Source organism: Lonchura striata, chromosome 32, assembly GCF_046129695.1.
Source record: "Lonchura striata isolate bLonStr1 chromosome 32, bLonStr1.mat, whole genome shotgun sequence".
Lineage (NCBI taxonomy): Eukaryota > Metazoa > Chordata > Aves > Passeriformes > Estrildidae > Lonchura > Lonchura striata.
This window is the reverse complement of record NC_134634.1, coordinates 5,258,191-5,270,676: the sequence shown is the minus strand read 5'-3', so window position 1 is coordinate 5,270,676 and position 12,486 is coordinate 5,258,191. Positions and strand designations below refer to the sequence as shown.

The window sequence follows — 12,486 nt, the reverse complement described above, 5'->3', positions numbered from 1 at the left end:
ATACCTCGGGACGGAGCTCCAGCCCTGCTCCCGGGCTCCAGCACCCCCTGACACCTCTGTCGGTGGGCTCAGGGGGATTTCGGGGTGTCCACCACAGTGCACAGCTCGCTGGGGTTATCCGGGCGTCAGGACATGCGGGCTCGGCTGCACCAGTGCCCAGGAAGCTGGGGAGTGGGAGGTGCTGCTGTGTCCTGGCTCCTCTGGGGCTGCTTCTTCCAAACCAGGGATGGAAGAGGACCAGCAGAAAACCCACCCCATGGATTTTCAACCCACTTGGAGCCCTCAGTCAGTTCAACACTTGGGCGCATCGGGACTCTTCCCACTCCTCGTGCTTTAGCAGGAAAAACCTCTCGGGTTTCCCCCTGGAATTTAGGATTTTGTTTCTGTTGCGGACTGGCTCGGAGCCGCACCTGCCTGGAGCTAATTTAAGGGGTTCACAGTCCTGCTGCATTCCCCTCTGGAACCTCCTGCCCTGCTCCCGTGTCCCAGGCCCGCCTGGCTGCTCTGCCTGCACCCCACCTGCACCTGCTGTCCCCACCTGCTGGGACTTTGGTGCATTTGGGGGGATCGGGGACACGTTTTCCTCCTGTTGTGGCATTTCTCTTCTCCTTTCCAGTGCTGAGAAGCCGCCAGGGAAGATTTCTAAGGAACTGGAGCAGCAGCAGGTACCTGTTTGCAGGTGGAGGGGAAAGGGAACTTTGAGGTGACTGAGGAGGATCTGTCTGTGTTTTCCAGGTGTTGGCATCCATATCTGCAGCAGAGGAGACCCGGGTCTGAGGATTTCCACACCAGAGCTGGGCAGAACTACAAAAACCCACACCTGAGCCAGGCCCCAGCTACGTGAGCCCTGGGGTCACACCTGGGGCGGGCGCCAGCTCCAAAACCTCGCGAAAGCTCCCGATGCCTTTGCGAGCAGCAGTGGGAGCTCCGGCAGGAGCGCGGCTGCTTCGTCCAGCTCAGGAGCAGCATGTGGACAGCTGGAACTGCCAGCTTGGAGCAGCCCGGAGCTGCCAGCGGCGAGCCGGGCGTCAGCTCAGGCGGCTGCTGGGTGCCACAAAACCCTCGGGGTGCCCCGAGCATCCTTCCTGTTGTCACACCCAAATCTGGGACACGCTTCCACCCCAAATTATTTAAAAGTCTTGCTTTCAGAGAGAACAAAGCTGTCAGTTGTGGAGGGGAGCGCAGTAACCGCTCGGGAGGAGCGGCCACGGAGCACCGGGCAGGGGTCGGGGTGCGCCCAGAACGCGCGGGGCTGTCGCTGGAAAGAGGCAAAAGGGAGAGTTTTTGGGAAAAGCTGCTCCAAGAGGCTGCGTTCGGCCGGGAGCGCCCGCGGGACGCGCGGCCCCGGCCTGCGGACAAGCAGCTCCTGGAATTGGATTTCATGGGACATTAGAGGCATGGAGGGACCTGTCACAAGGATTAAACCCCAGCCAGAGCCAGACGCCTTCAAACAGATGTTGGGCTTCAGCAGGAGAATATTCCTTTGTTTGACTCCGTGTTTTCCCATACGGAAAAGGAACATCTGTTGCAAAGCTTTCGTGGTGCTCCGGAGCTGGGACGGGGTGGGATTATCCCTGCCAGGAGCAGTGGGTCACCAAGCCCGGCTCCTGGGGAAGGAGGTGACACCGGGGGTGCTCCAGCCCCGGGTGGAGCCCCTGGAACAGATCATGGGAGCAAAAGACCCGTCACGCCTGCAGCTGCGTGAAAATTCCAGCTCAGAGTGGTTCTCCACGGAAAACGGGTCCCGTTGGATTTTATTTGTCCTCTGGAGCACTTCTACAGGAGGTGTGGCTGCCCCAGGGAGAGCGCTGGGGCAAGGTGCTCCTTCAGGTCCCTTCCCACCTAAACCATTCCAAGGTTGTAGAAGAGGAAGAACTCTGGGGTTTGTGTTCAAAAGCCTGGATATCCAGCGTGTTTCCGTTTGGGATGATGTGACCAGACGGTCTGGGGGCTCCTCTCCTCCATTTTGGACGAGTTTTGGGCGGTGTTAGGTGATTTAACTGTGTGGGAGATGTCCGGGGTGTGGGAGGCCTGGGACACTCCCAGCAGTGTTTGGCTCCTGGATGTGCCTAGAGGGGCTCCAGGAGAGCTGGAGAGGGGCTGGGGACAAGGCCTGGAGGGACGGGACCCAGGGAATGGCTCCCAGTGCCCGAGGGCAGGGAGGGATGGGATTTTGGGAAGGAATATCCCTGGCAGGGTGGGCAGCCCTGGCACAGGTGCCCAGAGCAGCTGTGGCTGCCCCTGGATCCCTGGCAGTGCCCAAGGCCAGGCTGGACAGGGCTGGGAGCACCTGGGAGGGTGGGAGGTGTCCCTGCCATGGCTGGGGGTGGAACAAGGTGACCTTTGTGATTCCATCCAGCCCAAACCATCCCCTGGCTGCACGAAAAGGTCAGAAACCTTCCACAGCTGGCCCGGGTCCCCTCGGCCACAGCCCCGTGGGGTTCCTGGGCAGGGGCTGCTCCTGGCTGGGAGAAACCTGGAGCATCAGGAGCACCTGGAGCTGGCTCGGAGCTTTCCTGGGCAGGGGCTGCTCCTGGCTGGGAGAAACCTGGAGCATCAGGAGCACCTGGAGCCAGCTCGGAGCTTTCCTGGCCAGGAGCTCACCTGGAGCATCTGGAGCACCTGGAGCCATCTCGGAGCTTTCCTGGCCAGGGGCTCACCTGGAGCACCTGGAGCACCTGGAGCTGGCTCGGAGCTTTCCTGGCCAGGGGCTCACCTGGAGCACCTGGAGCATCAGGAGCACCTGGAGCCATCTCGGAGCTTTCCTGGCCAGGAGCTCACCTGGAGCACCTGGAGCATCAGGAGCACCTGGAGCCATCTCGGAGCTTTCCTGGCCAGGAGCTCACCTGGAGCACCTGGAGCACCTGGAGCACCTGGAGCACCTGGAGCCATCTCGGAGCTTTCCTGGCCAGGGGCTGCTCCTGGCTGGGAGAAACCTGGAGCATCAGGAGCACCTGGAGCCAGCTCGGAGCTTTCCTGGCCAGGAGCTCACCTGGAGCTGGCTCGGAGCTTTCCTGGCCAGGAGCTCACCTGGAGCACCTGGAGCCATCTCGGAGCTTTCCTGGCCAGGGGCTCACCTGGAGCACCTGGAGCATCAGGAGCACCTGGAGCACCTGGAGCCATCTCGGAGCTTTCCTGGCCAGGGGCTCACCTGGAGCACCTGGAGCACCTGGAGCACCTGGAGCACCTGGAGCCGGCTCGGAGCTTTCCTGGCGCTCTCTGGGCACTCCTGGCACCTCCGAGCCCTGAACTGCAGCCGCCCCCTCCTCCCCCAGTCCTCCCCCCGCGGGCTGGCCAGGCACTAATTGAAAAGCCTAATGAGGTCCCAGGGGTCTCCTGCAGAGATGGAGCTAATTAGGGGCTCCGAGGTTTCTTCCAACGCCTTTTTTCGGGGGCTGGCGGGGAGGGCGCAGCAGATGTCCCGTCACCGGCGGCGCGGCCGCTGCGCCGCGTCCTCCGGGCTCCTGCCAAAGCAGCTGCTGCAGAGGCAGTGGCTACACTTAATACATTTTAATTAGCATCATTAAATTCTTCCATTTGCTAATTGTTTCTCCTTTTGATCCTTTATCCTGACCAGATTAGCCCTCGGGGGGGAAGGGGAGGGATGGGGGGCGCAGACATGTCGGAGGAGGTGAGGACTTTATTATCCTGACACCAGACCTTGGGACACCGCATTAAAACACCCCAATTAGTGTTAATGAAGGCCAGATTTGTGTGTCCAGCCCGCTCTCGCTGGCTACTCTCGGAAAGAGCCATCCCCAAAAAGCGAATCTGCAGGGATTGGTGAGAGCAGAGGACGCCCCAAAACTGAGCCGGGGCTGCAGAGCCTGCTCAGGTGACAACGTGCTCAGGTGTTGGGGTGGCCTGAGACCCCCTGAGACCCCCTGAGAACACCATGAGAACCCCTGAGACCCCCTGAGACCCCCCTGAGAACCCCCTGAGACCCCCCTGAGACCCTCTGAGACCCCCTGAGACCCCCTGAGAACCCCTGAGACCCCCTGAGAACCCCTGAGAACCCCCTGAGAACCCCTGAGAACCCCTGAGACCCCTGAGACCCCCTGAGAACCCCTGAGAACCCCTGAGACCCCCTGAGAACCCCTGAGAACCCCCTGAGACCCCCTGAGACCCTCTGAGAACCCCTGAGACCCCCTGAGACCCCCTGAGAACCCCTGGGGTGGCCTGTGCCAGGCCAGGAGCTGCACCCCGTGCTCCTTGTGGTCCCCCCCAGTCTGGGGTCTCCCCTCAATCCGTGAGTGGTCCCGGACTCCTGTAAATGCAGGTGAGCTCAGTGGGAAGGAATTATATTGTCTGACTCCAGAAGGCTGAGAGATTTCTTTATTATAACTATGCTAAAATACATTAATATACTATTTAAAGGATATACTATATTACATTAATTATGTAATTGCTATAATACATTAATATACTATTTTAAGGATATACTATAATTTATTAATATATTATTCAATTTACTATTTAAACTACAAACTTACTTCTTCTAACTACCCTAACTCACACCTCGTGCCCTTCTTTTCCAGAGTCCAGCCCCAGGTGGGTTGGATTGGATTGTCCATCAGGCTCAAACAATCCTCACCAGAATCCAACTCACCCCAGGTAAACAATTCTGCAAACACATTCCACATGAGGAAAAAAAAAAAGGAGCTGAAATAGAAATTTCTCTTCCTTTCCTCTGCGCTGCTCTATGGGAGCAGAAGGATGTGCCTGGCACAGCGGAGCAGCAGCTCCATCCCGGCGAGGTGAGGGGAGGTCACCGGTCCTCTTTGTCCTCCGTGATCCCCGCAGAGGTGTCGGATCCTGGTGCCAGCCCCATCCGCGCTATTCCGGGCAGAATTCCCTTCTCAGAGGCATTGTTGGAAATCCAGAGGAACTTGGCCTCAGCTCAGTCACTCTCGACTTCCAGGGGGTCAGTGAAAGCTGAGCATGAGAAACAGCCTCAATTCTCTGGGTCCACCCCAGCAAAGCGTCGGGCCAGCTCTTCTGGTCTCCTTGGAAAAGGCTGGCACCGGCGGAGCTGAGCAGCAGGGATGGCTGGAATGTGTTGAATTGGACTGAGATTCCCCAGAGATGGGGAAAAAGAAACCACGAGGGGAGAAAATCGGCCAAGGCAGGATCATTCCCCAGTTGTTCCCCAGTCAGCGCGCGGGACCCGGCTGGTTTCCGTGGGATTTTCCTGTTTTAGGGTTAAACGGAGCAGGCCGTGGGCACACGGAAGGTTGTGATTCCTGCTGGGGACGGGGTTCTGGACATTGAGCCCAGAGAAGGGAGATTTAGCAGGCTAAGGCAGATAAACTGCCCGAAGCGAACAGTCCTGGGTGCCTGCTGATAGGCACAGCCCATTTCCTGCTCCGCTGGGAATCACTGCTGTCAAATGGGACGTTTTACCCGAACCGGCGGGTTTTACCCCAAAACGCGGTGGCTTTTACCCAAACCGGCGGGTTTTACCCCAAAACGCCGTGGCTTTTACCCGAGCCGGCGGGTTTTACCCCAAACGCCGTGGCTTTTACCCGAACTGGCGGGTTTTACCCCAAAACGCGGTGGCTTTTACCCGAGCCGGCGGGTTTTACCCCAAACGCCGTGGCTTTTACCCGAACCGGCGGGTTTTACCCCAAAACGCGGTGGCTTTTACCCGAACTGGCGGGTTTTACCCCAAAACGCGGTGGCTTTTACCCGAACTGGCGGGTTTTACCCCAAAACGCGGTGGCTTTTACCCGAACCGGCGGGTTTTACCCCAAAACGCGGTGGCTTTTACCCGAACCGGCGGGTTTTACCCCAAAACGCGGTGGCTTTTACCCGAACTGGCGGGTTTTACCCCAAAACGCGGCTGCGCCCGCCAGAGGGCACCAAGCGCCCCCAAAGGGGCTGCCTAAGCCCCGCCCCCGGCCGGACAAGCCCCGCCCACCCGCGCGGTCACGCCCAATCCCCGCCCCCGCCCCGAGACCCCGCCCAACCGCTCGCGCCCCGCCCCCTCGCGCCGCTCTCGCGCCTCGTCTCGCGAGAGCTGCGCCCGGAAGCGGCGCTGAGGGCGCGTCCGCCATGGCGGCCCCGCGGGCGCGGCCGCTGCTCCCGGTGCTGCTCCCGGTGCTGCTGCTGCTGCTGGGGCTCTGCGCCGCCGGTACGCCGGGCCGGGGGCTGTGGCGGGGGCGGGAGGCGGCCGCGAAGCCCTTGGGGGGGGGGGGGTGTGGGTCAGGGCCCGCGCTCGGTTTGGAGGCCTCCTCCGCCCGTGCGCTCGGTCAGCCGGGGTTCCCCGCCGCCCTCGGTAACCCCCGGTCCCGTCTGCCCCGAGGTTCCCCCCGGCTCCTGCGGCGTGCCCCCTCTTCCGCAGGGGTTCCCCTCTGCCCGTCAGCGCCGACTGACGGGGCTCCCCGTTATCGCTGCAGAGCCCGTGCAAACCGAGACCAACGGAGACCAAACGGGCACTAGAGGGAAATCTGGCACCGTGCCCGAGGGAGCCGCAGCGGCTGGCAGCCAGGACCACGGCAGCACGTCCCCGGGGAACGGGAACCAGCAGGACAGCGGTGACTCCAACGGCAGCGACCCCAAAACTGACACGAACAGCGCGACCAGCGTGGATGAGAAGACGGGTACCGAGCAGCAGAACAACAGCGTCGCTGGAAACGGCAGCGACAACAAGGACAAGGAGGAGAAGGAGTCAGAGAAAAGCGGAAGCACGGCGGCTGGCCAGGACAGCAATGGTGGAAGCAGTGGTGCAGGAGGCGCAGGACAAGGAAGTAAAAGCAAGACAAGCAGCAGTGGCCACAACAGCAGCGCTGGAGACAGTGGCAGCCCAAGCAGTGGCACTGGTGGCCAGGGCGGTGAGGGTGGCAGCCAGAACAGCAACAACGTGCAGAACGGTGTCAGCGAGAACGGCCAGGGTGGCAACCAGCCAGGGGCCACCGAGAACGGCGGCAGCAGTGGCAAGGGCGGCGATGGCAAGGAGGGGAATGGCACAAGTGGCAGTAACAACCAGGGCAGCACTAACCAGAACCAGGGCAGCACCGACCAGAACCAGAGCACCAACCAGAACCAGGGCAGCACTAACCAGAACCAGGGCACCAACCAGGGCAGCACCAACCAGAACCAGGGCAGCACTAACCAGAACCAGGGCAGCACCGACCAGAACCAGAGCACCAACCAGAACCAGGGCAGCAACAGCCAGAACCAGGGCAGCACCAACCAGAACCAGGGCAGCACTAACCAGAACCAGGGCAGCACCAGCCAGAACCAGGGCAGCACTAACCAGAACCAGGGCAGCACCAGCCAGAACCAGGGCAGCACTAACCAGAACCAGGGCACGAACCAGGGCAGCAACAACCAGAACCAGGGCACCAACCAGGGCAGCCCTAACCAGAACCAGGGCAGCACCGACCAGAACCAGGGCAGCACCAACCAGAACCAGGGCAGCACCAACCAGAACCAGGGCACCAACCAGGGCAGCAACAACCAGGACAGCAAGGGCAAGGATGGCAAGGAGAGTGACAGCACAAATGGCAGCAACACCCCAGACAACACGGACAAGGACCAGAGCAACAAGCAGGCCCAGGACAACACCCAGAGCAGCAGTGGCAGGGACAGGAGCGAGGCCAGCCCCGGGCACACCAGCGGGGGTGGGCAGCAGGCCCAGGCTGAGAGCCAGGGCAGTGCTGCTGGCCAGCAGCCTGACCCCCAGGACAGCCCGAAGAACTCGCAGGAGGAGCAGAGCCCCGGCTCACACGCAGCTCCCTCGGACGACAGCTTTGTGGAAGACGAAGAGAACGCCGAGGAGGATGTGGCCAAGGCTGAGGAGGGCAGTGAGAGCTCCTTGGAGCAGGACAGGGAGAAGAACGCTCCCTCCCTGCCCAGGGCCCGCTCGGAGAGCAGCCACTTCTTTGCCTACCTGGTGACCACGGCGGTCGTGGTGGCAGCCCTGTACGTGGCCTACCACAACAAGCGCAAGGTGAGCAGCCCTGCTCCAGCCCCGGGCTTGGGAGGGACCTGCCCGGCCCTCTCCCCTCACCCTGACTGGCTTCTCACCAGTACCCCCCAGTCTGCTCTGTGTGCGTGTGGTCCCAGGGAGGGTTGGATCTGGTGGGAGCTGGGTGTTCTCAGCTCTGCTGCTGATTTTCACCTGAGTGGTGTGAGATCCCTCCATCTCATCTCTGACAGATTCCTACTGACAGTCTGCTGTACACCAACACAAGATCAGGGTTGTTTTCCCTCACATAAGGCTGGTTTTGAGGGAGTACAAAAAAAAAATTAATTCCTACTGTTTTCTGCTTGTTGAGCAAACCTCATTATCCATCTTAGCAATGGTTGAGTGTTGGCATTTCCATGTTTGAAGTGCTTGGTCACAGGAAAAGGGTTGTGGGAGCAGGTGAATGAAAAATCAGAGGTGAGCCTGTGTTGGAAGCTGCTGTTTCACTCTGTCTCCGTTTTTCTCTCTCCAAAGATCATTGCTTTCGCTCTGGAAGGAAAAAGGTCAAAATCCGGTCGACGGCCCAAATCTGGTGATTATCAGAGACTGGACCAAAAGGTGAGACCCAGCCCAAAGTGGGGGTTGGCGTGCCTGCTGTGTGTGGAAAATACCAAATATTGGCCCTTTGCATTAGAAAGGGTCCCAGAGCCCCAGCTGAGGCAGTTTGGAAAGCAGAGTTTGGTGTGGAAACAGGGTTTTGCCAGGAAATGGAGACAGTGAGAGTGAGAAGTGCTGGCAGAGCACAGATGGGACAATCTCCAGCTGGGCTGAATGACTTTGTCACTGATCCAAACAACTTGTCAGAGAGCATTTTAGTGGCAGAGGGTAGGATTTGTGGAGAAATCCCTTTCTTCTCTCCCTTAAAACTTTGTTCCCCCTCTTGCCACTCAGGGCAGAGGTGCCTGTAATTGTTTTCTGCTGTAGGAAGAGAAGAGTTAGGAAGAAAAGGCAAAAGCTCATATTTGCTTTGGGAGCTTCTCAGCCCACTCAGGTCTGGACAGAGCAGCAGAGCAATTCTGAGCTTTCAGGTGGTTCCAACCTTTCCTTTTGCCTTTCCAGATCTAGATTCCTCCTCAGATGATGGTGGGGATTCATTGCTGCCACAGCTGGATTCCACGGGAAGGAGGGGAAACGCTTTTTGTTTTGCACCTGCACCTTGATAAAACCTCTCACTTCCCTAAATTGCTCCTTTCCCAGCTGCCTTGTTTTCCCCCTGGCTGTCTGGCTGCTGGAAGAGCCAGACCCAGGATTTCTGTGTCCCAGTGCAATGGAATTTGCCATCTGCTGGACTGACCCCTCCTTTTGGGGGGGAATTAAGGATCTGCTGCACAATGAGCCATGGGACTGTCCCTTGCCCGGGCACGAAGCTGCCTTGGCCTCCTCCTGCCCCTCCTTGTCCATCTGCTGGGTTGGGATGCTCAGGTTGAGAGCAAGTGAGTTCTCTTGCGCTTGTTTGGAACTGACCCAGCACGGATTTGGACGTGGGTTTTCTCTCCCTGACCAGTTTTCCAGTTTCACACGCAGATTCCCTTTTTCACACACACCTCTGGCCATGCTGAAGCAGCTTTTGTAGCTCAAACCCCTCGTGTTCCATGCAGGTCTTTTCCCTCCCAGTCTGCACAGGGGGTGTTGGTGGTGGTGTGGAGGAGGGGGTCAGGCTCAGGGAGCTCCATGCCCTGTTGGGGTCAGGAATTTGGATGGGAGGATTGTTTCCTCCCCTTGTCAGGAAGGAAGGAATGTAAATCCCTGAGGAGTTTGGGATGAGGGAAGCTCCCAGTCCCTCCAGTTGTGTTTGACTGGTACTGGTCAGACCAAGGGGTTGGTGCCCCATTACACCTGTGAGGTGGTTTTCATTCCTGCAGTTGTACTCCGCAGAGCTTTCTAAGGGCTGGGATGGTTCTGGAGAGGGCACAGAGTACCTGCTTGGCTCCTGCTTTGGATTTTTCCAGAAAAAAAAAGGATTTGAGGGACCCAGAGCTCCTTGCATGGGCACCCAGCTGTGCCACATCGGGTGCCAGGCCTGTGCCAGTCCTGCACTCACCGACTGCACGGGAAGAGCCCCAGGATGGTTAAATTCCCTCCTGGGGGGCTTTTTCCTGGCCTCCCAGGCTTGGGAGCAGTCAGCTCCTTGCCCCGTGGTCACCCTGGGCAGAGCCATTCCCTGTCACTGTGAAAGCTCAGCTCTGCTTCTGATTTCCTGAAGGTTCATTCCGAGAGGGGAGGGAGGGCTTGGCCTTCTCCAAACCCTAAAGCCATCCTTTCCCTTTTTGCTGGCTCTTGGCAAGCGTGAGAGTCCCTCCTGGCTTTAAAGAGTCCTCAGAGTTTCCTTAGGAAACATCTAGGATGCTAAAAGGACTTCCAGGAGTTGTTCTGGAGAGCAGGAGGGTGGAGGGAAGGGAAATAGGGCTGGGAATGTAACTCTGGGGGAAAAGGGTGGGAAGCTCCTGCACCAAACCACCCTGCTCCCTGTGGGATCAGCCAGGCTGGGGGGCTGCTTTGGGCCTGGGGAGGGGGACACTGGCTTTTTGGACTCAGCAGGGAGACAAAGCCTTTTCCAGTGTGTGGAATTCCGTGTGCTCCTGGGCTGCTCTGGTCAGGATTTTGGAGTGTGTGTGCTTTTTGGAGTGTGAGTGATCTACGCTTGCTTTGTCCTGGTTTGTGGGGTTTTTTTAATGAATAATAATTGAGAAAGGCTTTTTATTTTTTCACCATCTACTTACTTTTCTGTCCTGGGAGCTGTTTCAAGCCCTCTCTTGCTGCAGGCTGTGGGAATCCCACCCTGCTGCCAGCAGGGGAGGGAATATTTTGGACCTCAATCACCTCGATCCCAGGCTGAGCCAAGCATTCCTGAAGGTGATGAGGACACACCTCTCGGGTCTGGGGAGAGGCAGCTCTCACACCAGGCTGAATTGCAGGGTTTTCCCCCAAATTCTCCCCACCAGCACTTCCCGAGGCTGGTGTGTTCTGCCAACAGTCTGGGCTGCCCCAGAGCTCTGGGGATTGCTCCCAGTTCCTTGAGTTTTATGGTGTTTATGCAACGTGTCCCCAAGGGATCAAGGTGCACCTTTTCCCTTTGGACACGTGTTTTCCATGGATGGTGTCTGTTGGTACAGAGGGTTTTTTGCCAAATATTCCTACTTTTTAGGCTTGAATCAGCACACGATTTGTTTTCTGCGGCAGTGAAATGCACTTTGCTTGGAAGGATCAGAATTTTTTACAGTTCTTTGTACTGGTTTTTTATTTTCTGTGTGGTGAAATCAGTAAATGGAATAAAAAAGACCCAAAAGGTCGAGTTTTCACTTCTCTCTTGGTTTTGTTTTCCTCACGTTCTTTGCATGGTTTTGGTCGACACCTGGCACCAAAGGTGCAGGGTGGCTCCTCTTTATGCAAAACCCCTTTTTGCTGCAAACCCCTGGTTTCGTGGAGCTGGCTGTGCTCAGAGCTGCGGGTGCAGGCGGAAGGAGCCCAGACAGGCCGGGCCAGGGCGGATTGGAAGTTTCCAGTCTGCCTCCCAGGGCCCAGCCAGCCCAGCCGGGGCTGGCTCTGCGTGCTGGGAGCTCAGGGCCCAAGAGGGGATTAAACTTTGCACAGAGCTTAGTCCTGAGCTCTCCTGGATTTCTTCTTTCCCCTGCAGAGAGCCCCCGGGGCAGTCCCAGGATGTCCCAGCTCCTCGGAGCAGCAGCAGCTTGGCAGGTTGGGAGGGAGGAGAAGGTGCCCGCTCCCCTGTGGATGCTGCGGGAACTCCGGGCAGTTTTCCTGCCGGGAATGGATGAAAGTCGCTCCTTTCCCCCGCCTCCTTTCCCTCACAGGAGGAAATCCCGCCTTCCTCTCGCTCCTCCAGTCCCGCAGTGGCCAAAGGGCCAGGGTGTGGATGGGGCTCCTGGCAGCTTGCAGGCGGAAAAAAGGGTGAAAATGGGAGCTCAGAGGAACATTCCCATGGGGATGTGGCGTTGGAAGAGACCTTGGAGATCCCCCTTGCTGCACGGGGCTCAGAGCTCCGCTCTGCTCTGTGTCCTTAGGGTGACTTCCCAAAAAACCCACTGCCTTGTGCTCCACGAGCTCGCTGAGCCCCTTGCCTGCTCTCCCCGGTCTGGGAAGGCCCCAGCACACTCTGGCAGGCAGGGCAGCTGTGGTGGGGCAGGAACAGCCCCTCGGTCCTGTCCTGGTGCAGGAGGCACTGGGGCATCCCAGGGCTGGGAATGCCCCTGGGGTCGTGTGGGGGTGACTGCCCAGGAGTCAAAGTCCGTGGGTGGAAATAATGTCAAATAAAATCAGAAATGCTTTGCCAGCTGGGCTGGGCTCTGCTTATCGGGGCAGGATTGAGACATTCTGATAGAGGCAGTTTAGCAGAGAGGCCCTGAGGGTGGAGGAGGCTTCATGCATGAGAAACTGGGCGAAACTGGGCGAAACTGGGCACGGGGCTGGCGCCGTGCCCTTCAACCCTCCTGCTCCTGCACTGGAGAGTGCAGCAGGTGGGGGCTGGGTTCTGCGAGCAGGGTGAGAGGAAACGGCCT

At 58.6% G+C, this 12,486-nt stretch overlaps 1 protein-coding gene across 1 annotated transcript; it reads left to right on the top strand.

Moving 5' to 3' along the window:
* The first annotated feature begins 5,998 nt into the window (after positions 1 to 5,998).
* On the top strand, positions 5,999 to 11,277 carry TGOLN2 (trans-golgi network protein 2). Its single transcript, XM_077789280.1, has 4 exons — positions 5,999 to 6,133; positions 6,399 to 7,954; positions 8,447 to 8,530; positions 9,032 to 11,277. The coding sequence occupies exons 1-4, from the start codon at positions 6,055 to 6,057 to the stop codon at positions 9,035 to 9,037; spliced, it is 1,725 nt and encodes a 574-aa protein (XP_077645406.1). The 5' UTR covers positions 5,999 to 6,054; the 3' UTR covers positions 9,038 to 11,277.
* Positions 11,278 to 12,486: the final 1,209 nt, after the last annotated feature.

What these genes read in the sequence shown, in the direction of transcription:
- TGOLN2 (XM_077789280.1), top strand. Translation starts at nt 6,055, where the DNA reads ATGGCGGCCCCGCGGGCGCGGCCGCTGCTCCCGGTGCTGCTCCCGGTG. An exon ending in GCTGGGGCTCTGCGCCGCCG is followed by an intron (nt 6,134 to 6,398) that starts GTACGCCGGGCC and finishes TTATCGCTGCAG; the next exon opens with AGCCCGTGCAAACCGAGACC. An exon ending in CCTACCACAACAAGCGCAAG is followed by an intron (nt 7,955 to 8,446) that starts GTGAGCAGCCCT and finishes CTCTCTCCAAAG; the next exon opens with ATCATTGCTTTCGCTCTGGA.